The following is a 26,869-nucleotide window of genomic DNA, read 5'->3' on the forward strand; positions in this document are numbered from 1 at the left end:
CACTCTACGATTGTATTTGGTGTGAATCGCACTTCACCTCAAGATACGTTTCTCTTCTGAGGCACTTAATAAAATTTCACAACACAATGAAGACATAAAAGAAGTCGTTGCTTGCACATTAATGAATGATGGCATTTTTATAAGCTCAGACAAGACTGACAATAAATTCTAATAACAATAATTTATACTGAAATCATCTATTAAATCCAAAAAGAGTGATTGACACAGGAATATTAATCTGAAGATCTTGATTCATCCGTTTTAATTTTGTCTGACTTTGTCTTTTATATACGTATCTAGTGATGTATGACATCATCAACCCAAATGGATGCTTTTATGGAAACAATTACAATGTCTGAGTAGAAAATAAAGTATATCAATCCTTTTTTAAAGATTTAAAATTGAAAAAAAATTACAAAGACGTGTAGCTTTTAAAAAATAAAGTTCACAAGCGGACCGAAATGTAAAATTTATCCTGTTAGAATACATATAATTTGTACGCATCCATTCTCCTGTTCGTACACATTCGTATCGTTTAGATTGTTTTACCCAGAACCAATCAATCATACATACATGTAATTAGGTACAATTATAAAAGTCTCCAAAATATTATGTGTCCTCTCACACCATTTGTCTTTCCCAAACTATGTATATAAAAAAACTGCTCTCAGCAGACAAAATATATATATTATACCTGAGTCTCTGAAAAATACTTACCAGAATTCGATATTTTAGCTGATGTCAACAATGGATCGTTTTACTTGTCGTGCAAAGAATCAAGCAACTATAACTATCCGTCGAAAAATTATACGAAACCAGTTACAGCTTAATTTTCATAGTTCACGACATGAGAAAGGAATTAATTCATTAATTCATTGACATGGCATAACAATATGTGTCATTCTGTTTAGCATTTAGAGATACTAGTGTAAGGCAATAATAAGAATTGATATATATTTTCTAAAAATGATTTTTATTGATTTTTTTCATAATGCATCGTCTGAGACTATTTGTCGAAAATAACACTGATATACCGATGTTACAATTATATCATCATTCTTTTGTTAAACAAAATTGCTTCAAAATGATTAAGTAATAGCAGCATTTCGAGACCGGTTTGAAATGAAGCTGCTTAACATTAACTATGGTTCATACAAATCACAACTAGCTCAATCAGTACGTATTTTGCATTTGCTTTAGTTTTGTTTCAGAATAAAGAAAAAAAACTACTATGAATTTGTGGTTTTTTTTAAATTAAAACATCAATTCATGCTATTTAGTCATTATACTATGTGCTTACTGTGGGTTGCCAATAAGATTATTCCTGACTTTGAGACAAGTAACAAATGTAACAGTTTAACCTGTTTCCGGAAAACACAGACTATATTTTATACAAGCAACGTACATTTAATGTCAAATGACTTTGTTGCGCTATATATTCTGTAAACTGCTACTATAATACTAGAAAATATATTTGCTGTTTATTGACTTTGTCATGAAATCTAAATGAGATTCGTAAACAAGTAATTTTTGAGAAATGAATGTGAGCACATCATGACATGGAATGACTATTCGATTCTTCTGTATTATAAAGTCACAGTAACGTGAGACACTATCAGTCCTTCAGGCGTGCAAGTCTTTTGACGCAGTCCAAATTCCGACTATAACACATAAATACAGAAAAAGCATCATTTTTCAAAAAATGTAGAAGCATACATATGCCACCGATATATTGCTGGTAAAGGCAGTTTAACCCTGTGTAAAATTACAATATTGGAGAACATATAAACAGGAGTCCTAAACATCATAAGACACTTGTTTCTTCATTCTATGCCTTTGTTGTAAAGAAGTGTTCACAGTACTCATCTCAGTACAGCTCCTTCCAAGAGGTTTTGTTTTGCTTATAAAACATCTAAAAACGCCTAAAAACGCTTTCCTGAAGTTTTTGTTCATAAAACAGTATGTTATTGGATGAATAAATGATGACGAGTAAAACAATAGCAATATCAAAGACCAAGCCGTGTCCGATAATTTACCATGAATATTTCTATAATCTATGCTCTTCCATGTATTGAGAATATACAGTGGAGAACAGCATACAAAATATTCAAATACTACGACGAACAACATCTTAATGACTCTTTTCCTGTGATTAGTACACGATCTCATATTTGTTGACCTTAAACTGATGTTAACATCACTTTTACGTTTTGATGAATTGGCATGAAGATCATGCGATGACCCCATCATCGATTCGTTGCTTTCTGAAAAAAAAAACACACACGTTTAATTTGCCCAAAAGTACAATGAGTCATTGCTATCCTTAGATATTAGAAGCTACACCGTCAACTTCACAAAGTCGTAAGAAAGTACAGTAAGTTGTTATAACATAATAACATCAGCAATCATTATTTACATTTTGTTAAAGACTTGCGCTTATTTCTTGAAGAAAAATAGTATTTGTTTTGAATCTACAAAAGTCGTATTAAACTGCAGGAATCAGAACTCGATTAATGAAGTATTAAGCTCAATGACGATATTTCACTTTGTTGTCTCTTTGCAAAATGTGTTTTGTAATAGTTTTTAAATGTCATGATGTAAAATCCGATATTCCCTCAATATTGTTGTTTTGTTCTTGTTTTTGGTTATCATATATCACGTTATGTTTGATATTTTGTGCAGCAACATGTTCTCATTATATAATTATTTCGTTTGATTTGTTTATTTTGGGGTTCTTGCATATCTTTTAATAGATGTATGTCATATAGTACCAAGTTCATTAGAACTGCAAAACCCTCTGACGTCTTAGGTGCTAAAAATACACATTTTTTGAAATTACCTTCTTGGTCTTTGGCTTGCTGTTTTATCGAAAACCAGAGTTTATAAGCCATTGCACCATACGCCACTGCCATTGTACAGAGAGGTAAAATGAAGAGAATAATCAACAAAAAAATACTGTAAGCGACATACAGCTCCTGAAGATGAACCGCCCATATTTCACGGCAAGCTTGGTTTCCTGTTCTTAAAGTTTTAATTTCATTCCCTGCTGCAATTGGTATCATCAGAAACAGCGCACACAACCATATACAAATAATGGTTCTATAAGCATGAGAAAGTGTCTGCCAAGTCCGGGAACGTAATGGGTGACATATCGCAAAGTATCGTTCTGCTGATATGGCGACTAACGTGAAACAGCTTACACATACTGATACAGCTGAAAAAAATGAAAAAAAAAATACAACAAATAATAAAGGTTTGTTTTGAATATGAAAATACGCAAACAATTAATGCATAGATGATATCAACCATAAATTCAATAAAATACTGTTTAAACTAAACCGAAACATAAATGCATGAAAAATGAGGCAAGTAAAATCATAAAATCATTAATTCAATCGATGAATATCAAAATGGACTTTTTGAACTACGAAATACGAACAAGGGTCGTCAAAAGATATTTTTTTATTTCAAAACCATATATCAATGTATGATTAGTCATACGTCGATCAATGCAGTAGTAACATTTGTGACAAGCTCGTCTTTTGTACGTATGTGTGCTTGCCAATTGGTCTGCCATTAAAATGTTTGTTGCTGTTTTCTTCTCTCTGCAGTTCTTATCACAGACACTTAATATTTAACTAGCTTTATACAGTTATGGCATATCACGTGATTCGATTCAAACTATAACGACACGATCGTTTCATAATATTCCTTCACATTATTTTTCACAATTTCCACAGTATTTGCATGTGCTATGTTTACATTAAAATCACTTGTTATATGACGGTTGCCGTTGGCGGAGCACGATATGTTTGCCCTACCAGAGGACATGACGTCACTATTTGTTCATAATGCCAGTGCTCTAATTGTTTGTGTCACGTCTTGGTTTCCTTATCTTCAGTTTTTATGTGTAAGAAATTTTGTCGGTTCGTTGACAATAAAATTGTTGAGAACTATATTATAACGTTGTTAATTTTGCATATGTAATGTATATGTAATGTTTTTTGTTTTGTTTTGTTTTGTTTTGTTTTGTTTTGTTTTTTCGTTTCTTGTTAATGTTGATTTATTGGAATGGGGATGGGTTCCTTCATTAAATATATATAGTTTATACATCTGGTAATATATAATCTATGTTATCAAAATTCCATTTGATAAAATAACGCAATTTACATTTCTGTTTTCAAACAAATCTTTCAAAAAAGCTAATATTTAAGAGGTGATACGTAATCTTAATTCTTGTGATAGGCGTAATATTTAGTAATACAGAATGTAGATAGAATCAAATTCTGATTGGTATAGAGCCAAATATACTAAAGATCAAATATACTTATTCTATATAGAACAATAAATTTTAGTACAAAGAGCTCATTTTTTCATTTTTAACAAAAAATATTTATTCAAAATTCATCCAAATCTCAAACAAAAATATTCAAATAGCATAGCATCATAAGGTTTTATAATGTTCCATAACATACAAGTATCAGTATCGGACTGTTAAAGACATATATATGCTACAGAATATACATCTTGAAGAAAATGACATGCTTATGATATAACCTGTTTTTCTTAAAGTTGCCAGTGCAATATTTTTTTTTTTTGGTAATTTGTTCCTTCGAGTTGTGATTATGACTTTGATAAATTTGTTTTGTTGTTAATTCCAAATCTCAAACAAAAATATTCAAATAGCATAGCATCATAAGGTTTTATAATGTTCCATAACATACAAGTATCAGTATCGGACTGTTAAAGACATATATATGCTACAGAATATACATCTTGAAGAAAATGACATGCTTATGATATAAGTGTTATGAAACCCCATACGTAGGTGCTCAAGAATTGTTGCCACAAATAAAAGGAAAATTGACAATACAGAATGAGAAGTAACCACGTTTGTTGTATAGTTGTTTCAAACGTTTCCTTTAAAATCGATCTCCAAGTTTAGGTTAAGATATCAGGTTGACTTATTAATGTCTGTAGTGTCCTTTATCTCAGATTCTTTGGGGTGGTTGCGATTCACAAAATTATCGAAACTAAGATTGTTTATATGATAATACGCCATCTATAAAGCAAAAACTGAGATTTCAAAATCTGATGATCTGGCTAAAAGATGTTTCTTCTTGTGGATCAGATCAGCTATGAATTCAGCTAAACAGGAGTTACGAAGTATGTCAACGAGAAGTGAAACAGAATTTGTACCCCTTGGAATGCCGACTTTCTTATACATCCTTTTAGCCGGAGTTTTACTATAGTATAAAGGGTTGAACACTACAGGTCCTGATGCTATCATACTCCGATAATAGTCTAGCACTGAGGGTTTCCAGAAGAACTTTTTTTTTTGATACACATTGAATTGATTGACTACGAGGGTGACAAATGTGGGTGGTAAGACTGAAGACCTTTTTGACTACTGTAAGTATGGAAGTTAGAAAAGCGAGGATTTGTCAAGTTATTGTGCGACATGTGAAAAAATAATCCTATAAATAGAAAAAGCCCCGTAAATCAATACATATCGAATTTTCTCCAAACGGTTCACAGAACATGAGACCAAAAGAAAACATAATCATCGGTTACGGTGCCACTAAATATACAATGAAAATATGAAAAAGTCATTTTCTATAAAAAGAAACATTGGAATAGTAATCAAAGGAAGCAAGGTTATAGTGGTAATCAAAATGATGTAATCCAGGGACATAGACCAGACATGGAAAACAGATATACACAACAAAGAACATAAAGTAACACAAATCATAAATACATAGTAACGAAAGTAAATGAGCAACTCGGACTCCACTAAACACTGGGAGCATGGACCGGGTGCACCGGTAGGATAAGCGTCCTGCTTTTCAGGAAACACCCGCCGAGTTGCTCATAAAAGTCAAGTCCGGGGTAGACGAAAGAAAAAAGAACAACTGTGACATGTTGAACAAATCATGTTTTCATGTCGCAGATGGATACACCGTAACAAAAGTTACATACTCTCAAATAAACAAACAAGTGTAACAAACAATTGTGTATAGGTTTATGTAGATCCAACATGCCAGTTCCAAATATGTCTTGGCATAGGATGAAATTTTGACACATCCCCTTTAAAAACAGCGTCAAAAATAAGAAGCCAAAACTGAAAAACGCTAGAAAAATGCCTTATGCTATTCCATCCGGGATGAAAAATGTCACCCCAAGGCTACCCATGGGTCTCAAGTAATCGACGAGGACCTCACACTACATGGCAGGCTGCAGATGGCCCAAAAACAACATTATACAAAGGAATAACAATTTCGTTGTCACTATATTCCCCAGCAGCATAAAAACAAACTGCAATTGAAAATGAAACAATATATACAGAGGCCAGAAATTCCTGACTTGGGACAAGCGCCAAAAAAAAAGCAGCGTACGTATAGACCAGGAAGGTCAACATAGAAATTTCAGATGAATATAGATTAAATTAGAAGCCACCGATAACCTCACAGACTTATCACAGATTATAACGTAACAACGTAACAAACAATTAAACATGTGCTTTTCACTTTATTAATTGTTTAGTCTAGCACTGAGTTGAAAACTGATTTACCCATATTGACTTTTGTGTATAAAACACAAACTTATACCTAGTATTCGTATGGTCAATATGGAAGCGGGGAGTTCGGCTAGCCATATTATCCTGGCTAGAAATGCCTGTACAAAAGGTGGAGGCAATTTTCATTTTTACCTGTTTTTCTTAAAGTTGCCAGTGCAATATTTTTTTTTGGTAATTTGTACCTTCGAGTTGTGATTATGACTTTGATAAATTTGTTTTGTTGACTATTTAGATATCAATTTTGCCTAGGAAAATGGATGCTCAAAATATATACGTGTATTGTATCACGTGATCAGCTCTACGTTGAAAATAATTTCCTATGCAATAAAATGGAAGCAAAGTGGAGTATAAAAGTTGCAAGTTTTAAAAACAATACCGGGACATGGGGTATGCGTATAAACAATTTCTACACAATAATAAATCATGTGTCTCTATACTATAGTTCACATTCCTGACACTAATTGTAAACTCTAATTGCCATGATAATTAGACAACTGCGCAATTCAGATATCATCTCTTCTAATTAATTCTTCTTCTTGCACAAGATATGGGACAAAAGCCTATAATATTAGGAGAATGGATATGGTGAGTATGGCAAAGAGACAACAACCACACCAGGAAGAAAATATCAACTCAATGTCACGCATGGATCTTCAATAAATGCCAACCCTGAAATATCTTTCAATAGAATTATTCAAACTTTCCAAGGTTGAATAGAAGATGTCCTATAAGAAAATCTGAAAATAAACAGGCAATTACGAATTTCCACTATAAAAGAAGTCCTTCTTCAGAATAACAATGACGTATTCGTCCTCTTTTATGAATTGCCTGAGAGTCATTTATCATTGCAATGGCAAACAGTTTTGAATCATCATCTTTCAGCGACACGTAAGTTTGTTCGGTTGAGCAGTTTATATGAAAAGGCAACACAAACTTTAAAAAAAATTCCAAAAGACTGAAAGAATAACTCGAACTGTATTTTTGAATAATATTTCATTCACCTTTTTTCATTATACACCAGCATTCCAAGCTCTGGTATGTTACAGTTTCTCATCTCAACGTAAGATAAGATATATTGATAGTACATCTGTTTACTTGTCGACAACATTTCTCATACGATTGGCACGAGCATGACTCTTTTCGTTCATCACAAAGAAGAAATACCTCCTTATTGCAAATCTTTGATATCAATCTACTACGATGCAAAATATTTCGTAACTATTTCACTTTTCAAGTACATGACAGCAACATACACTTTCGATGATATTTACATTTGGGAACCATGCAGAAGAAAGATAATAAAAGAGCATAATAAATGATGTGTTTTGAAAGAAATTTTGCAAACAACCACCCAATTAAGGCTTTCAACTTTTAATGCAGTCCTCCTTCGCATTGATGATGACTATCTATTATGATTTATAAATTGCTTTACAAATCGTTATAAACTTCGAGGGGAAATAAATGTGGATGGATCATCTGGAGAGTGTGATTGGTCGATCAATCATATATTGGTCTTTATTGGTCTATTACCAAAGTTGATGAAACTGCTTAGAGTCTGAATCCTTTCTATATACAATGTGTGTGTGTATATATAGATAAAACTCTCTCTTTTTTGTAAAACTTTTCTCTCTTTCGAACCTTAAATCAATGTAAATGCCTACATAAAATCTTATGTATGATTGGGACACAAATGAACCGCACAAAATAAAAGATATAAATTGGTTATATAATACTACAACGAAACAAGAAAAATATGCAAGGAAACTACATTTTATGTCTTTCATTTTTGGTTGAATTCCTCATTTGATGGTATGGGGTGTGCGGATTTTGGAATTTGTTAGAAAATATGAATTTTTTCCACACTTTTCTACATCCACGTACAACAAAAAGTTAAAATGATATAAATTTAAAATATAGAGGTGATATTGATGATGAAACAAGGGGTAATGAGAGTTATGTTGAGAAAGGGAAATGGAGGAAAAGTACACAAAAAAATGTGTATGATAAATCTGATGTTTTCACCATTCCAAGGCTATAGCTAAAGATATGATGAATTATGAAAGAGTAATCAAGGGAACCAAGGTCATAGCGGTAATAAAAAAAAATGCAATCCAGGGACAAAGACCAGACATGGAAAACAGACATACACAACAAAGAACATAAAGTAACTAAAATCATACATACAAAGTAACAAAAGTAAATGAGCAAATCGGACTCCACTAAAAACTGGGAGCATGGACCAGGTGCACCGGTAGGATAAGCGTCCTCTGCTTTTCTAGAAACACCCACCGAGTTGCTCATAAAAAGTCAAGTCCGGGGAAGACAAACGAGGGAAGGAAAACTATGACCCGCTGAATAAATCAGTTCTCATGGTGCTGATGGATACACCATAACGATCAACGAGTTCATGATGACGACCATAAAACTTCTGTAGTGATGACTTTAATTTTGTTGCAACATAACCCTGTTCAAGATGCCTTTTTGTTAGAGAATAGCGCGATACAAAAAGTCTGCGTAGTTTCGGCAAGCTATGGCATAACGTATGACCTGTGATATGAACACTCCATACGCAGGAGCCGAAGGGATGTTGCCACAGATGAAAGGAAAGTTGACAATTCTGAATGAAAAGTCATCACGTTTGTCGTAAAGTTTGGTCAATTGTTTTCCTTTACCATCAATTTCTAAGTGTAGGTCAAGATAAGAAAGCATAAACAACACTAGACATTTTTATATGAAGCTAACCACCAGTCAAACCAAAGCAAAGCTCTTCAACTGATTGTCCGTCAAGTCGATGATTCTATCCGGTAATTTGACCCTAATATGACTTCAGTTATGTCTTTGTACATCAAATTTAATGTGCTTAATAATATTGATAGACCCTATCTGTAAGGTTTGATGACAGGACAGCATTTATTTCACCATCCTATGGGACTAGCTGTCTGCTGGTATAACACGTCGTTAATATAGGAAATGATGATTTATACAAAATATGACATAGTAAGATAAAATACTGCATCAACAGCTTATATAATGCGACTCAAGACAGGAGTGTTTATGATCATTTTTTCTTAAATTTCCAGTTTCTCGGAAAAGCGGATTTGTCTATTCCTCGTCTCAATATCGACAAAAATACCGACCCGGCAAGATATTGTTGCAACTTTGTTTATCGAAATATGCCAATATAATTTGAATAAGGTAAAACAAATAATGAACTGAGGATCACAGCAAATCAGTTTCTTATTTATTTCAATATCTATCCGTTTAAAGTCTTTGAAACATATGAGTTTTGGTAAATCTAGGTTTTTTTCAGTTTTCAGTAAGTGATAAGATGTACTCAATAAAATTGTTAATTACGAGCAAAGGGCGGGATGATTTATATTGAACACCTACTTTGTTTTTAAAGTTCTGGTTAACAATTTTGGGGTAATACAGAATACGAAAATAGAACAAGAGAAGTTCAAAAAATATTTATCAATTGAACAATAAATCACATTGAAATTGAATTATCGGGAATGCAAAGTATTAAATACAGACAAACACAACTTTTGTGTACTTTCGAGGGTAACTGCAAAACGATCAATATAACATATGGTCACTTTTTATATACAAGTTTTAGTTTTGCCAAGTTATTATTTTTTTTATATATTTTAAATGGTCGTAGGTTCATGTGTAACATCAACTACGGGTTTATAGATTCTTACATTGGAATGTGTTAATTGTTTGTATCAAATATACGTTTCCTGACAACTTTCCAAACAATTATAAAATACAACATGAATTATACGTTTTCTCTAGACACATTGTTTACTAATAGACTGTTGTAGATGTGACAATTTTCTTGTACAACATGTTTCAGTTGCCTACAAGTACTCAGACTACTCAATAATATAGACGGTTTATTTTTATTAGAACGTTGTCAAGTCTAGTCTATTACTAGTTTCAGAAATATGTTAATGGTAAACAAGACCTAATTAACGTTGTTTTCATTTACTAAAATAGAGGTTCATCAAGTTAAAAGTCGTCTGTTTTTAGGTACCAGTCAACACAAAATTCAAACACTGCTAATAGTAAAGTTATTTATGGTGTAGCAAAACCCAACAAACAACGCTTTTCAATCTACATATGCTATATATTAACATAAAGATATTGTTTTCTGTATTCAGATATACACTGAGAAAATCGTACATTTATTTCCCACTAAAAGTGGCTAAATCAAACAAAATCAATAACGATAACTCTTGCAAAGTGCCAATTTCATGTACAATCAAGTTTTATCTGAAATTCTTTCTGAAGAAGGAATTGAACTGAATTCGGTGGGATATATGAATTAGCTTCTATCTGATTTTTATAAAGACTGCTACTTAATATCATATAAATATGCATTTGCAACCCGTACTTATCATCGAATTTCTTAATTGTCAAAATAAAATTAAATGTCGTTAAGGCATACTTTCATATGCTTATACAGTACAGTGAGTAATTTTCCCGAAATGCATATTTTGGCGTGTTTTAGGCTTGTCTGATAACGCTAAAATAAATTCCGCAAAATATTTAGTCTAGCCTTAAGTAATTAGTGCACATTAATGTGTCCGCCAAAAGCAGAACTTTTTCACAATCCTTTTTCCTCAAATCGCTTACTTTTATACCCGTCGCCATGCGGTATTATAAGCGATATCATGTGTTCAATACTTGATATTGACGTTTTGTCAGTGCATCATTAAGATAATAAAAAAGAAAACACATAGTTCTAATCATAAACGACTTAGAGGAAACATGTACCAATGAAAATTTCAGTTTCAAGACATTTTCATGAATCATGAATTAACAAATGGTGTATTGCATGATACTTTCAAATGTGGCGTCACATATGCTATTAGTCACCTGCGCTTTCTCTTGCCTTCTTTCCAATGCACCTATGTACAGACATGAAACATTTCTGAGCACTGATAATTCTAAATAAACTTGTAAAGATATTGTATTTGTTTAAATAATACAAAAACAAAATAATTTTTAGATTCTTCACCTCTGCTTAAATCATATCTTCAGTCAAACAGAGGGTTGGTATGTTACCAAACGTTAGTGAACTAATTCATGAGGCTCAAAGGTTAAATAGTGTTTGATCTAATGAGAAATTTGCTGTTGTGAACACCACATTTATCTGATACATTTACAAAGTCAAAAAAGTGCTAATATATCATTATGTGTAGAATTCTTATTAACTGCATATGTTATATATTACTGTTACCTTTATTGCCAAAGACTTAACCAACTATTGTAACGTACATGTATTCATTGCAACTGATAGTGCTTAAACAAACCGAAATTTTGTTTATATCTTAAATCTTTAAAAACTGGAGATAGCCATAAATAAAACACTCTGATATCCCACTGACCATCAATTCCTTTATATTTGGTTCTAATGATGCTGATGAGATTTAACTCCTTGAAACACGTGTACAGCATATCCAAATTTGCAATATATATAATATGGTATTTTTGTATTTAAACCTTTGTTATCTATTCATATTGTCCATTTTAGTTTAAAAGTATATCATTTCTACTTCTGTCATATATACATGCACTAAAGTCAATAAAACATGCTATTTACTATATAGGTTTTGTCACTGCAACATTTACAAAATCACGCTAACAGGACTACCGTGATGCAGTGATCTTGAATTATCTCATTTCCTGAAGCAACACTGAAATGAGACAACTGTTTCTAGAATATGACAATTTTAATGCCAATACACTCAAAATTGAATCGTGTTGTAATCTTAGATTGTCATGTCTTTACGTCTGCTTACTAAATTATGATTAATGGTGTTTCTTTAGTGACATTGCCCAGAATGATGAGTGTCAGATAGCAGCTGGAGTTTAATATGTCATTGTACTAGTGCAAATATACTTAATTAGAACTCAATAGTCAATGCAATGTGAAACTTCATTTTACATGTACTCATTAACTATAGGTACCATGATAAACAAATCTCGATCTTCCAGTCTTTGGGAATTAAAGACACCAATATTTAAACATTTCAAGTAAACACACAAATTAGACGCTTCTAAAATAAAGATAGAATCACAAAAACAGACAAAAAAATGAAAACTAACGATAAATCAGCAAATCGGGTTTAATTGAAAGCAGTGTACCTATGTATCAAATACAGGGAGACCTGTCTAAGACCAACCCGGGAATCGTCAAACCTGTTTAAAACCAACCCTGACAACCGTCAAACCTGTCTAAAACCAACCGTGAAAACCGTCAAACCTGTCTAAAGCCAACCTTGAAAACTCGCTAACCTGTCTGAAGCCAACACTGAAAACCCTCAAACCTGTCTGAAGCCAACCATGAAAACCCGCAAATCTGTCTGAAACCAACCATGAAAAGCCTCAAATCTGTCTGAGGGCAACCCTGAAAACCCTCAAACCTATCAAAAACCAACCCTGAAAACTATCAAATCTGTCTAAAACCAACCCTGAAAACCCTCAAACCTGTCTAAAACCAACCCTGAAAACCCTCAAACCTGTATGTAGCCAACCCTGAAAACCATTTAAACCTGTTTGAAGCCAACCCTGACAACCGTCAAACCTGTCTAAAGCCAACCCTGTAAACCCTCAAACCCGTCTAAAACCAACCCCTAAGACCCTCAAACCTGTCTACACCAGACATTTGTAATCCCCTCGTGTTAGCTAAAATGCAATTTAAAAGTTATCAAAACACCTGTCTATACCAAACAAATATTTAAGTCGCAGTCTATAAAAATAAGGCCGGAGAAAATACTTGCATGTACTTAAGATGTACTTATCAGCGAATATCTTAATTGTCAAATAAAATTAAATGTCATTAAGGCATACTTTCATGTGCTGATACAGTACAGCGAGTTATTTTCCCGAAATGCATAGTACTAGTTTGGCGTATTTTGGGTTTGTCTGGTAACGCTAAAATAAATTCCGCAAAATACTTAATCTAGACTTAAGAAGATATAGCAACTTGAAGTGTCCGCCAAAACCAGAACTTTTTTATATTCCTTTTTCCTCAAATCGCTTATTTTTACACCCGTCAAAATAACTCGTCCTACGGCAAAACAGGCGATATCATGTGTTTTATATTTAATATTGACGTTTTGTAAATGCATCATTTATAAAAAGATCACACATGAATCCATTCATAAACAACTTAGAGGAAACATGTACCAATGAAAACTTCAGTTTCAAGACATTTTCATGAATCATGAATCAACAAATGGTGTATTGCATGAGACGTTCAAAGTGGCGTCACATTTGCGGTTAGTCACATGCATGAAAACTGCCAAACCTGTCTAAACCAACCCTGACAACCCTCAAACATGTCTAAAACCAACCCTGAAAACTGTCAAACTTGTCTAAAACCAACCTTGACGATGATTGTGATTTACCGTCTATGTACTGGATTCCTAAACTTCACAAGAATCCATACAAACAACGTTTCATAGCTGGATCCGCAAAATTTACCACCAAACCTCTTTCATACCTTTTAAATTCTATACTCACAACTGTCAGAGAGGGTCTGCAGTCCTACCACAACACTTATTACTCCCGTAGTGGTAATAATTCAATGTGGATCCTGAAAAATTCGAAAGATCTTTTGGAGAGAATAAGTTCAAGACTATTATCTGAATATATTAACATTAAAACCTATGATTTTTCAACACTGTGTACTTCTATTCACCATACTCAGTTAAAATCCCGACTTAAAAACATCATACATCGTTGTTTTTCCAAAAAGGATGGTACACTTAGATACAAATATATAGTTCTTGGTAGAGATTCCCCATACTTTGTAAGAAACAATTTCAAATCATCTTTCAAATATACAGAGGAAGATGTTTACAAAATGCTGGAATTTTTAATCGACAACATATTTGTCCAGTGTGGTGGACGTGTTTTTCAAAAAACGGTCGGCATTCCAATGGGGACAAATTGTGCTCCTTTACTTGCTGACATATTCTTTTACTCTTATGAGGCTGACTTTATAGCTGATCTGATCAGAAAGAAAAAAATATCGTTTGGCTAGATCCTTTCATCTACCCAAAAGAACTTGAGATAAAGGATACTACAGACACTGTGAAGTCACCCTCATATCTTGACCTACACTTAGAATGGTCAAGGAAAACTATTGACCAAACTTTACGACAAACGTGATGACTTTTCATTCAGAATTGTCAACTTTCCTTTCATCTGTGGCAACATCCCTTCGGCTCCTGCGTATGGAGTGTTCATATCACAAGTCATACGTTATGCCATAGCTTGCCGAAACTACGCAGACTTTTTGTATCGCGCTAGAACTCTAACAAATAGGCATCGTGAAACAGGGTTATGTTGCTACATAATTGAAGTCATCACTACAGAAGTTTTATGGTCGTCATCATGAACTCGTGGATCGTTATGGTGTATCCATCAGCACCATGAAAACTGATTTATTCAACGGGTCATAGTTTTCCTTTTTCTCGTTTGTCTACCCCGGACTTGACTTTTTATGAGCAACTCGGCGGGTGTTTCTAGAAAAGTAGATGACGCTTACCCTACCGGTGCACCTGGTCCATGCTCCCAGTTTTTAGTGGAGTCCGAGTTGTTCATTTACTTTTGTTACTTTGTATGTATGATTTTAGTTACTTTATTTTCTTTGTTGTGTATGTCTGTTTTCCATGTCTGGTCTATAACCTTGGTTCCCTTGATTACTCTTGAAAAACCCTCAAACCTGTCTGCAGCCAACCCTGAAAACCCTCAAACCTGTCGGAAGCCAACCCTGACAACCGTTAAACCTGTCTAAATCCAACCCTTAAAACCCTCAAACCTGTCTGAAGGCAACCCCTAAGACCCTAAAACCTGTCCTAAACCAACCACTAAGACCCTCAAACCTGTCTACACCAGACACTTTTAAGCCCCTCGTGTTAGCTAAAATGCAATTTAGAAGTTATCAAAACACCTGTCTCTACCGAACAAATATTTAAGTAGCAGTCTATAAAAATCAAGCAGGAGAAGATTCTTGCATGTCAAAAACCCATCGAATTCAGTTTTATTTCTTGTTCAGAAACCATTGTAGAACACATAACCAGCTTTAGTTTGCATCTGGCTCTTGCACCTTTGAGATAAAATTTATATAAGATATACTTGAAATTAGCACTTTGTAAGAGTTATCTTTCTTTATCTGCTAGATTTTAGTGGGATCTTAAATTGTAGTTTTCTCAAAATATGCTTCTAAATACAAAAAGGATTATTGTCACATAACAATAAAGCATATGCAGACCAAAACCGCATCGTTTGATCAATGGGTTCTTCTACACAATGAATCATCTTACCATAGTTTCTGATATCAGTCTGGAGTGCAACTTAATTCACAAAGAGGTTGGGTAAGACAAGCTTCCTTCTACATCGATATAATAAACGTTATGAAAAGGGTATAGTTAACTATATTTTAATTCTAAACAAAATGAATAGGATAAAGCAGCAGGCAAAGACCATGTTAGACGTCTCGAAGTGACAAAGGTATACAATACAAAAAAGGAATAAAATGACAGGGATATGATATAATATCCTCTTTAAAAGCGTAATCAAGGGAACTAAGATTTTAGATTAAAATCAAAAGAATGCAAACTAAGGATAAGACAAGACGTGGGTATCAGACACGCAAAACAAAGAGCCAAAATAACACGTACAAAGAAACAATAGAAAATGATAAAATCTGGCTCTACTCAAAAACTAAAAACTGGGAGCATGGATCAGGTGTATCGGTAGAATAATTGCCCTTTGCTTTTCTATAATATCCCAAAAAGTCAAGTCCGGGGTAGACAAATGAGTGGGCTGTGAACAAATCGGTTCCCATGGTGCAGATGTATATATCCTACCGATCAAGACGTCCACGATGGCGACAATAAAACCTCTGTACTGATTATTTCAATCTCGAATTAATATATATAAATCACAAAAAAACAAATATATTCTACTAGAATTTAAATATCATCTTTCATCATTTTTATTATTGTTGTATTTCCTTTATAAATCGGTTGAAACTATTTTAAGTACACTTAAAAAAACCAACCAATTGCCACAAATTCTAATAAGAGTAACTTTGATATCTTGGTTAATGTTTTTATTGATCAAAGCACATATTTTATTTGAGAATAAACGAATCTCTCTTGGGACAAACTAATAACAAGTGTCACAAATAAACATATATAGGTGTTAAAATTGAACACAAGCTTGGCAGTTTCTTGGCGTCAATCGCTTATGAAGTTTAAAAACTACAGTTGAAGATATAATGCTCCCGTGGCACAACAATGTAAGAGACTATTAATGCACACGTAATATTATCCGGTGATGCAACACAATAAACCACCAAAACAACCCATTCCGAGGTTAACTGTCTTGCATACTGAAACATTTTAGATTGCAGCGTGTTGCATAATTTCAATCTGTCGAGAATACTAAATAGCATAAATCATACTTTTTTAACGCACAGTCTTCCGGATAATGGTTTTACGAATAAATTCGTTTAGAAATCTAGGATAACTACTTCCATGATTATAACCAAAGGTTTTTAATTATAAGATTTGATCCAAAAAATTCCTATCTTGAATGCGACTTTGTCAGTACATTACCTTAATGTCTGAACCAAAACACACATCAATAACGGTAAATCTTAAAATCATTATTCGTGGACTAATGACAGACAAGGAAGGACACAAAGTAGACAAATTAGTTTGACACCATTATGTATCGAACTAAGTGCATATGCACAACAGTCAACCAATTTTATACCATAAGGATATCTTAAATATCAAGATATCAACTCAAGTCATTCAGTTACAAGACCATTACGAACGACCAAAAGTAAGTTATTGTGATATTCAAATTTAATTAAACCAACATTTCGATAATTTCTTTGGAATATCTAAACACTTGATATTCGGCACCTGGCATTGCAAAAATCGTCCGATTATGTCGTAACCAATTGATAAAATAATAAATCGACAGAAATACCGAAAGGTCAGCACTGGGATGTAACATATGCGTCAAAAATATGGCTTGAACATAAAAAAAAACAAAAACATAGACCATCTACAATGTAGCGATCCGAATAAAAGTAGACTATATATATAAAAATTGAAGATAAGGAAAAACAAGACGAACAAAAACATAAAATGAACTGCTAGCAAAATGAACCCCCCCCCCCCCAAAAAAAAAAAAAAAAAAACAAACAAACAAACAAACAAACAAACAAACAAACAAAACAAAAACAAAAAAACTGTGAAATCCAGTGCTCCAGGATCATGCCTTGATCCACCAGCAACACCTGTAATATCGCATTTGAGTGTATATAATATTCAATCAATAATAATGTACCTCCCTAGCACAAGTAAAAAAGGTGCAGTCAATAGCAAGTCCCACATCATGATGCAAATCATGTATATAATGCAGATTTGGTGGATAATTGACAATTGAATTAAGAAAATAAAAAATCACCATTAAACATGGGACAATTCCAAGTATATATTTGAAAACACCTGGATTAGATGTTGAACTCGATATAGCATACCATAAATCAAGCACAAAAAATACGAAAAGACACGTTACAATGTTACTTTAGGATTTTCAGAATTCAATCATGTTTCAAAATTATGCAACCATATCAGCAACTTGATTATCCATTATTCGTTAAGCATCGCCATGGTCTGATATCACGTAAACTTATAAAAGGGTCTGAAAAATTCCGAACGATGTTAGAAATGTCAAATTTGTGATGCAAATTTTAGTCGTTCCCTCCGCGTGACTTGAACTTGTACCACTGTGACATCTATGGCAACACCGCCTGCACAAAGTTCAGCGCCCTAGACCACTAGGTATGTTCTTTTGTTGCAGAGATGGGTTAATTATAATTGTACTCGTTAATCAGCTGTACATTTCTTCAAGTAATCATTGTAATCATATTAATCAGCCAAAAATCTAATTACATGTAATTTAATTTAATCAACTACTTTTCAAAATATCCTGTTATTCTGATTACTTTATGATTACATTATAATTACAATGGAAATATTAAAGCCTAAAATGTTATCTATGGATAACGCATTAGGTCAACAACAAAAGAAGTAAAATGATTGTTAATCATTCAATGCTTCTTTGTGTAAATTTTTCATTTTTTTTTTCTTCTTTTTTGTGCGAAGATATTACAAAATTTTAATTCAATACCAACAATTAAAAACAAAAATCTAATTATTCTAATGAAAAAAATGTTTGTTAGAGCTATCAAAGGATCCTATACAACTCTTTTAATGAATTTGATAAGAGGAACAAAAGTAAAACCCAAAGGTATTATGTATATATGCAAATGTCCCCACTAAACGTCCTCAAGTTATGACTGCATTAATAAGGTTAAGAAATATGGCCATAATTTAAACCTTGTCAAATTCAAAGAATTTTTATCGTATTGTTAGTTTATGATCAGAACGACAGTACTACCATATGCAATAAACACAACCAATATCCTCCAATATATTTTAGCCGTGTACTATGTTTAATTGTAAGAAGTCAACTGAAGAATCATGTTGATATATAGTTTTCTGTAGATAAAAGTTAAGGTATAGTCCTTAAGAGCCATTGAATATTGTGAAATTATCATTGAAGCTTTCGGGAAGTTGAATTAATGGTTCCTAGCCTGGTACACAAAGTCTGTTCCATACATTTGAAAGCCCTTTTGATTTGCTTGTAATATAACTTAAAATATGATGTTATACTTCAATTCTTGTTATTCTTTTGGGTATTAACAACAACGAGAAAACACGAAAATGAGCATATTCCGATTGTTATATGTGTTCTAAGATTACATGTACTCGGGTAAATCGAGTAATAATTGTTTCTACTATTCATCAAGTGATTAAAACTGAATGGAATGCGATATCAGTAGCACTTTAATATTCTCCATCATAATAAAGTGCATATCAATTTAGATGAACAATCAAATATTTATTGGTATATTTCATAATGATCGCTAAGTTAGTTCCAAGAAACTAACAAAGATCATGTCTGTATGTATGGTTAGTTATATTTAAGGTAAGAATTTAAATGAATAAATGGTTTTCCTTTGTAGAAATTACATTTTGTTTGTAGGAATATATAACTCAAAGAGTATGTGTTTTATTATCAGTAGAAAAATATTTGTGAAATGTTCGTTACGACATACAAAAGCATGTTATTTAAAGGTAAATTGCGTGATTTGTATTAATTTCGTCCAAATATTTAGAAAAAAGTTATAAATGTAGACAGATTTTCTAATATTTTTCATTGTAATTTTTAAGACACTCATACACTCACAATGACTGGGATTATCATGTATATTTATATAATGCGTGATTTAGAAAACGACACTATTCACTTATACTTCTTAACATATAAAAAGCGTACAACAAACAATAATTCAAACATTTTGAATATTAAAACCAATAAAATATGTGGACTTTTATTTAGTTTATACTAAAATTCTAATGGCAGTGGATCATTGATGCATTTTTATTCTCTTTATGTTGTTCTTATCACGGATAACCCATGATTACTGTTTTAAGTATCTATGTCAAAACGTAAACAAAAAATCGTTTTTATCCATAGAAAGCCAATGTAACAAAAGATAAATTTTGCTGCATTTCTGTGATTTATTTTCTACTTTATATTATTATGAAGTATTATACTCTCATAGGACCAACAAAGAGAACTTTATTTCTATTTTCTGAATTGAAATACTTCAGTAATCTATGAGTTCAAAGCCATCACAGGCTGCAATATCATATATATTCATAATGCATAACTTGAAATAATTCATTAAAGATTAACTAAGTTCGATGAAAGAATAAATCATCTTTAACACATTTCAAATGATTTTACAAAAAAAAAAAGAAATAATGCAAACTTAATTTTATACCCATCGCTATACAAGGACAATATTGATGCAAAGGTATGTAATATGAAGACACAAAGTTGATATAGTGAAATAAATTAAAACATTCTAGGGAAACTTCCTGTTGTGAGACAGGACAAGGATAAGCGTCGTAAAATGATATGAGGTCATGTCACTGTTTATAGGTTGAATTTCATGATAATTTTGTCATTCCATGTTTCACACGCGTACTGTATCAGAAAACTGTATCAGCTTTAAATTATTTCTTCTCCAATTCTTTGCCAGTGATAAAAGATGAACGTGATTTTATAACTGCCGGGCTATGATTCATTTTCTGCGAGAGGTTTACCATTTTGCATTTTTCAAATTCTGCAGATTTCATGAAATAACCGCTTCTTCGCAAGGCATATATTATTTCTCCTTGACTGAAAATCGTCATTTTTCCATATCGAATGAGAAAACAAATGACCACTAATAACTAAAGAAAAACCTAGATTTATCAGTCAAAAGAAAGGTTAATTGGGTAGGGGTTCATTTAACAGGTTTTATTACATTTTTATGCATATATTATTTTTTTCAAAGGAATCAAGATTCTAGCATAAACCAAAAGAATGTAATCCAGGGACAAAGACCAGACATGGAAAACAGACACACACAACAAAGAACATAAAGTAACTAAAATAATACATACAAAGTAACAAAAGTAAATGGGTAACTCGGACCACTAAAAATGTGAGCATGGACCAGGTGCACCGGTAGGATGATTGTCCTCTGTTGTTCTGCTTTTTCTAATAACAACCGCCGAGTTTCATATAAAAAGTCAAGTCCGGGGTAAACGAAAGAGTAAACAAAAATTATGACAGATTAAACAGATCAGTTTCATGGTGCAGATGGATACACCGTAACGATCTACAAGTTCATGATGACTTTGAATAATGATATTGTACATTATTATTATTAGAATAATCAATCTCTTTTTTTTTTTGTTTTTTGTTTTTTTTTTTTTTTTTTGTGTTTTTGTGTTTTTGTTTTGTTTTGTTTTTTTTTTGTTTTGTTCGTGTCGTTGATACTCACTTTGTATGCAAAGATTTATCAAACAACTTGAGAGTACAGGGGTACATGTGAAGTTTGATAAAACTAATAGTATCTTTATATAACCAATAAATCTTCTCGTGGATCGTTACGGTGAATCCATTTGTACAATGAGAACCAATTAGTTAAACGTGTCATAGTTTTCTATTCCTCTATCGTCTACCACGGACTTGACTTTTGAAGAGCAACTTGGCGGGTGTTTCTAGAGTTAGGCAAATGAAGTTTACCCTACCGCCACATCCGGTCCATGCTCCCAGGTTTTAGTTGAGTCTGAGTTGCTCGTTTACTTTTGTCACTTTATCATGGTTATTTTATGTTCTTTGTTATGTAGGTCTGTTTTCCATATTTGGTCTGTCCCTGGATAACATTCTTTTGATTGTCGCTAGAATCCCTTGATTATTCGTTTAGTAAGCAAAATAATTTGGAAAACGTTAAGGCATACTTCAAGACTAAGCCAACAAAGGCAGGTGAAAGAAAAAGGCACTAGAAAAATCTAAGGTCATTGATATCTGAAATTAAATAATATGGTACATATGTTAAGCTTGTGCTAAATTCTATAAACGTATGGTGTAACAGGACAAAGAAAACCCAGATATTGACAAAACTAACGTGTTTTGTTTCGATTTCTCTTCAATATTGGTACAATTTCAAAGCTATTTTGCAAACACAAAAAAGTATTGGGGTCAATTTTGCTTGTAAAACTTTCAGAAAAAAATTTATTTGCTTGCAGAAAACGATCATTTGGTAAATGAAATAAAGTTAATAGTAGGATTGAGTTATAAGTTTACGTCTTCTGATGAATCTTTACGAGTCTTTCAATAAATGACGAAGATATCATCACGTCTCTATAATACTTCAACACAACCAATTGGGAAAGATGTATTAATTGTCAGTTATATCAATGCTACTACGAGTGAATAGATGGCCAAACATGATAATGTCAATGGTATTACTTATAACGAATCCAATAACAATCCTATACTATTACTTGTTTTAATACCATTATTGTTGGACTCTTCGAGTTATTATCAAAGTAATATCTTACTGTTATCTTATTTATTAGGCAAATATTATAAGTACATTATACGCCTATTATAAAGATTAAGTCCTGTATCGGTTTGTCATAGTTAAGTGATGTTTGTTATTTCAACAACTTTGATTATTGGAGTAACCATACGAGTTACTAAAATCGTAAGACTTGAGTACGCTATAGCAAATTTTAGCTGGAAGCCAGAAATGTGTTTTCTTTTTTATTCTATTGCAAACGTTGGTTTGGGGTAATAGCTCTAACGTTTCTTATATGCTTTTCTTGATGTACTATGGAGTTTTGAAAGAACCAAACTAACGAACTTGAGAAGAGCTTTGTTTTACTTGGTCTAAATCCGTGATATGTTGCGGTGTCGAAAGAGCTTGTGTTTACTTTTGGCACATTTTGTAATATTCCAGACGGAGGTACAAGTAGTTTTTAAATGCAGTTGCTTTTAATTCAGTTTAAAAAAATAAATAGAAATAGTCGGTCTTTCTTAGGTAACATGGTGAAGGCATGTACATTGTCTATAGAAGCAAGCACCGAGGGGTATATTTTAAACTCTCACTTTCAACCTGAAGAGCAACTATGATTGTATCATATTAAGATTAAATATGTCAAATTCAGAATATGCATAAAGTCCGAAATTATAACAGTTCCCAACGATGGCAGGAAAGACATTACACATAACTTTTATAAAACACAACTTACAGCTTTACAGAAAATTCCAAATATTTTTGCCTTCCCTATCTTAGAAAATCTATGCTTCGATTTAAAAAATACATATGGAGCTATATTTTTCCAACGCGGTTAAGTTCGTGAGCAGCAAGTGGAACATCAATGACAGACAGTAAGTACACTTGTCAGTGCATGCAACCCTTCACAAACTTTTCCATGATTATTTTATTTAGCAGGAAAGAATTCAAGGAATGCATTTTCAATTTTAAAAATTAATCATTATCTCTTTCAATTAATTGATCCCGATGAGTGTAAATTTGATTCTCTTGTTGTGGAACTTTCATTCCAAGGCTCTTTCTGTTGACTACCGAGAGTATTCCAATTAGACTCACAGTAGCAAGAATGCTATTTTCACGTATACACACGGTAATTGCTGATGAGCTCATATTTTGCTCGCTGTTTTCATATTTGCGCTATGTGCAAATGTAAAATCGCGTGGTGAGGACATCTGATATTAACAATCTTATATTTTATCTATTAGAATGTTACAAAACACACACACACACTACCTGGTTTAAAGTACTGAAAGCATATTAACGACATCTTTTAAAAATATGTCAAAATTTTAGCAGTAAGAAACAATGACTGATGTTTTAAGGTTATCCCTTCGTAAGAAGCAGGGTTCTCGGAACAGGGAAGATCATCAAGTCTGTAAAGTTACTTGATAATTTTAAATAAGTCTTTTTCTACGCTCTCGTCTAATGTATAACATCAATCAAGAAATAAGGATAAATGAAGATGAATGGAGACAGGCTTTATCGATTAAAAGGGGGAAAATTACTTCGTCTTTTGTTTTCAAAAACCAGATTGAAGTCTCCATCTTGTTCGTGCGCTGCATTCAATAAAAAGAACATTCGTATACATCAATATGTACCTAGTCATTATATTAACTAAATAGAAAACCTAATTATTTACTGATTTCTACTTTGATGAATTTTAATGTTTGAACTTCAAACGTCATTTTTGATGTATTGGTTAAGTTACTATGCATTAAGATGATATGATACGTGTAACTTCCATTATTGGATTTGTTCGATCATAGCCATAAAAACGTCTTTATCAAGAAAAACATATGTTGACATAATATAATTTGAAGTAGAATACATATTAGAACTCCTTTGAGCATTAAAATCAAGATGTATTGCCTTAAAAGAACAGATTACGATATACACAATCTAAAACGCAATACTGGACTCATATTTCTATACATGAAATTTATTTCGTCAAAATTAAGACTACTGTTTTTTATTGATTTTGTTGTAAACAAAGTGAACGTGTCATGTGATGCATGCACTTGTTGTTAATGAACCATTGCCTAATTTAAGCCATAGGTGTTTTTTAAAGAAATATATACTCAATAACCACCTATTTTAAAAATAAAATGTGACTATGGTATAATTGATTGATCACATTGTTACAGAATGTGGCTAGCGTAATATACTATGTGCATTTTATACTCAAAAATAAAGATTGTAAATGTCAGTCTTCACAGTTTGTTAAACGCTATAACCTTAAACCAATTTAAGACGAAACTTTATTGTTCTTGAATAGGGAAATCGTAGTGTAAAATTTAAATGTAAATCAAAATTAAAACAGCAACTGAATATTAATTGGCATCGTTCTCACGAGTACTTTTTGTAAAAATGAATATGTAATCTACAGATAGCATAAATCTGATCTATTTTTCTCACTAAAGAGACAATAAAGTTCATATTTTAAGTTGTGCAAAAATTCCTTATCTCACACATGAGTTGAGACAGAACATGTGCACGTCTGGTAAAACAAAATGACAAAATTGAATAAGAGTTATTGAACGTTCATACATTGGACAATATGTATTTGAAAGTTCTTTTGAAATAATATTTTTTCGTGAATAACCGATTATTGATTATTTCATGCAGTTTTCGTAGATTCAGAGACTCCTTGGAAGTGGTCTATATTTTTCGTACACCTGGCGTGACGTATCACTGGTCACATTGATATCATAATTATCAAAGATTAATCAAGAGAACCAAGGTTATAGCGGTAATCAAAAGAATGTAATCCAGGGACAAAAACCAGACATGCAAAACAGACAGACTCAACTGTTAAATGTATGTCCTTTAACTGAAAAAATTTTAAAATCAGAAAACAAAATCAGTGAGAACAAGAATCAAACACCAGCTTTTCTTATACAATATTGAGAAGTCTCACATACCCTTTGATAATATATTGTAGTTCTTCAACACGACAGAGCCTCGATAGGAAACAATTACATCTTTCCCTCGGGTTTCTGAGATTTTCATTTCTTCCACTGCGTACAGACAATAGCTTCTGAATTTTTTACATTCATACGATTGGTTTAATTTTGACTTTTTATTTTGTTACGCACTTCAACAAGCGTTCTATATCTTTTTAAAAATAACGAGAGAGTTTAATTACTGGTCAATAAATAGCAAGATTGCTTTCATAACGCCAACTTTTTTTTCGGTCAAAGCCCGCCGACGGTTATGATGTGTCTATTTCCACATCATTCGGGCATATACTGGTTTTTATCTTCCAAAATCTTCGGAATATAAAATAACTATACTCGGCGTCACATAAATAACATACTGTTAAAATTTGAATAAAAATATTTTCTACGACTTTATTGACACCTACCGTCGTTTAAATTGTCTTAAATGACTTGCTCATTCGTTTAGCCATGAAAAGTGTGTCAGAACCTGTCCAGGGAAATGACAATTTAGAACAGCTTATTGTATTCCTTTGTCAGGACCCAGGACAGATTCTGTCAGGATTTATCCAGTAATAGGACAATGTGTGTCACAACCGAGGACCGCCTCGGTTAAACCATGTCACGATTTGTCAAAATGCTATCTTATCTGATGTTCTAGGACATTTTTCCTGGTTCTGACAAAATTTAAGAGAGGTAAGATGTAATCGCAACTGTATATTCTGTCATACGATGAAGTACTATTCAGAAAGTGACATTTTTAATCTTAATTTTTAATATTATCACGAGCGACAAAGTACGTTTAGATTCAACGAGTGTACGGAAGTTGTTACACGCACGAATTAATCGAGTAATTATTTATGGTTTTTTTTCTTATTTTTATTATTCTCGATAACCCTTTTTTATTATATAGACTTTATCTATGATGTTATGCTTTTTTCTTAGTTAATAGTAAAAGTGTAGGACATAAGTCTATGAATATTGCATAAAAGAATGTTATGTGGCATTAGTTCATAGTAATGAAGGCAAAATGGTGCCATTTTTATACGTCATTTTATAAAAACTGCTGAGAATTGTGAATTTTTGACAAATTTACATCCAGAAAACTATGTCTGCACACAAGAAACAACTTTATTTTTTCACCTATAATAAATTATATAATAATGAATGCATTTACTAAGTAAGTAGTTGTTTTTCCTTGCCAAAAAAATGACAAACATTTCAACAAATTCAAGCTATTCAATTGTCTTTTGAATGGACGAATGATTAGAGTTTTTTTTTTTTTTTTTTTTT

At 32.5% G+C, this 26,869-nt stretch overlaps 1 protein-coding gene across 3 annotated transcripts in view; it reads right to left on the minus strand.

The window, feature by feature from the left end:
- Positions 1-729: 729 nt before the first annotated feature.
- Positions 730-26,869, minus strand: part of LOC148604543 (cholecystokinin receptor-like) — a 48,126-nt gene continuing 21,986 nt past the window's right edge. For 2 of the 3 annotated variants that reach the window (XM_088549854.1, XM_088549853.1), the window contains exons 2-3: positions 2,840-3,214; positions 732-2,264 (exon numbers count right to left, since the gene is read on the minus strand). In XM_088549854.1, coding sequence (XP_088405980.1) covers positions 1,798-2,264; positions 2,840-3,214 — 842 coding nt within the window. In that variant the 3' untranslated portion in view covers positions 732-1,797. Of the gene's footprint in view, positions 2,265-2,839; positions 3,215-26,869 lie in introns of all 3 variants that reach the window. The other variant, XM_088549851.1, reaches the window with a different exon arrangement.

The sequence above is a fragment of the Perna viridis genome, chromosome 10, assembly GCF_037379345.1.
Source record: "Perna viridis isolate PV_CMFRI_1.1 ecotype Kerala chromosome 10, ASM3737934v1, whole genome shotgun sequence".
Classification (NCBI taxonomy): Eukaryota; Metazoa; Mollusca; class Bivalvia; order Mytilida; family Mytilidae; genus Perna; species Perna viridis.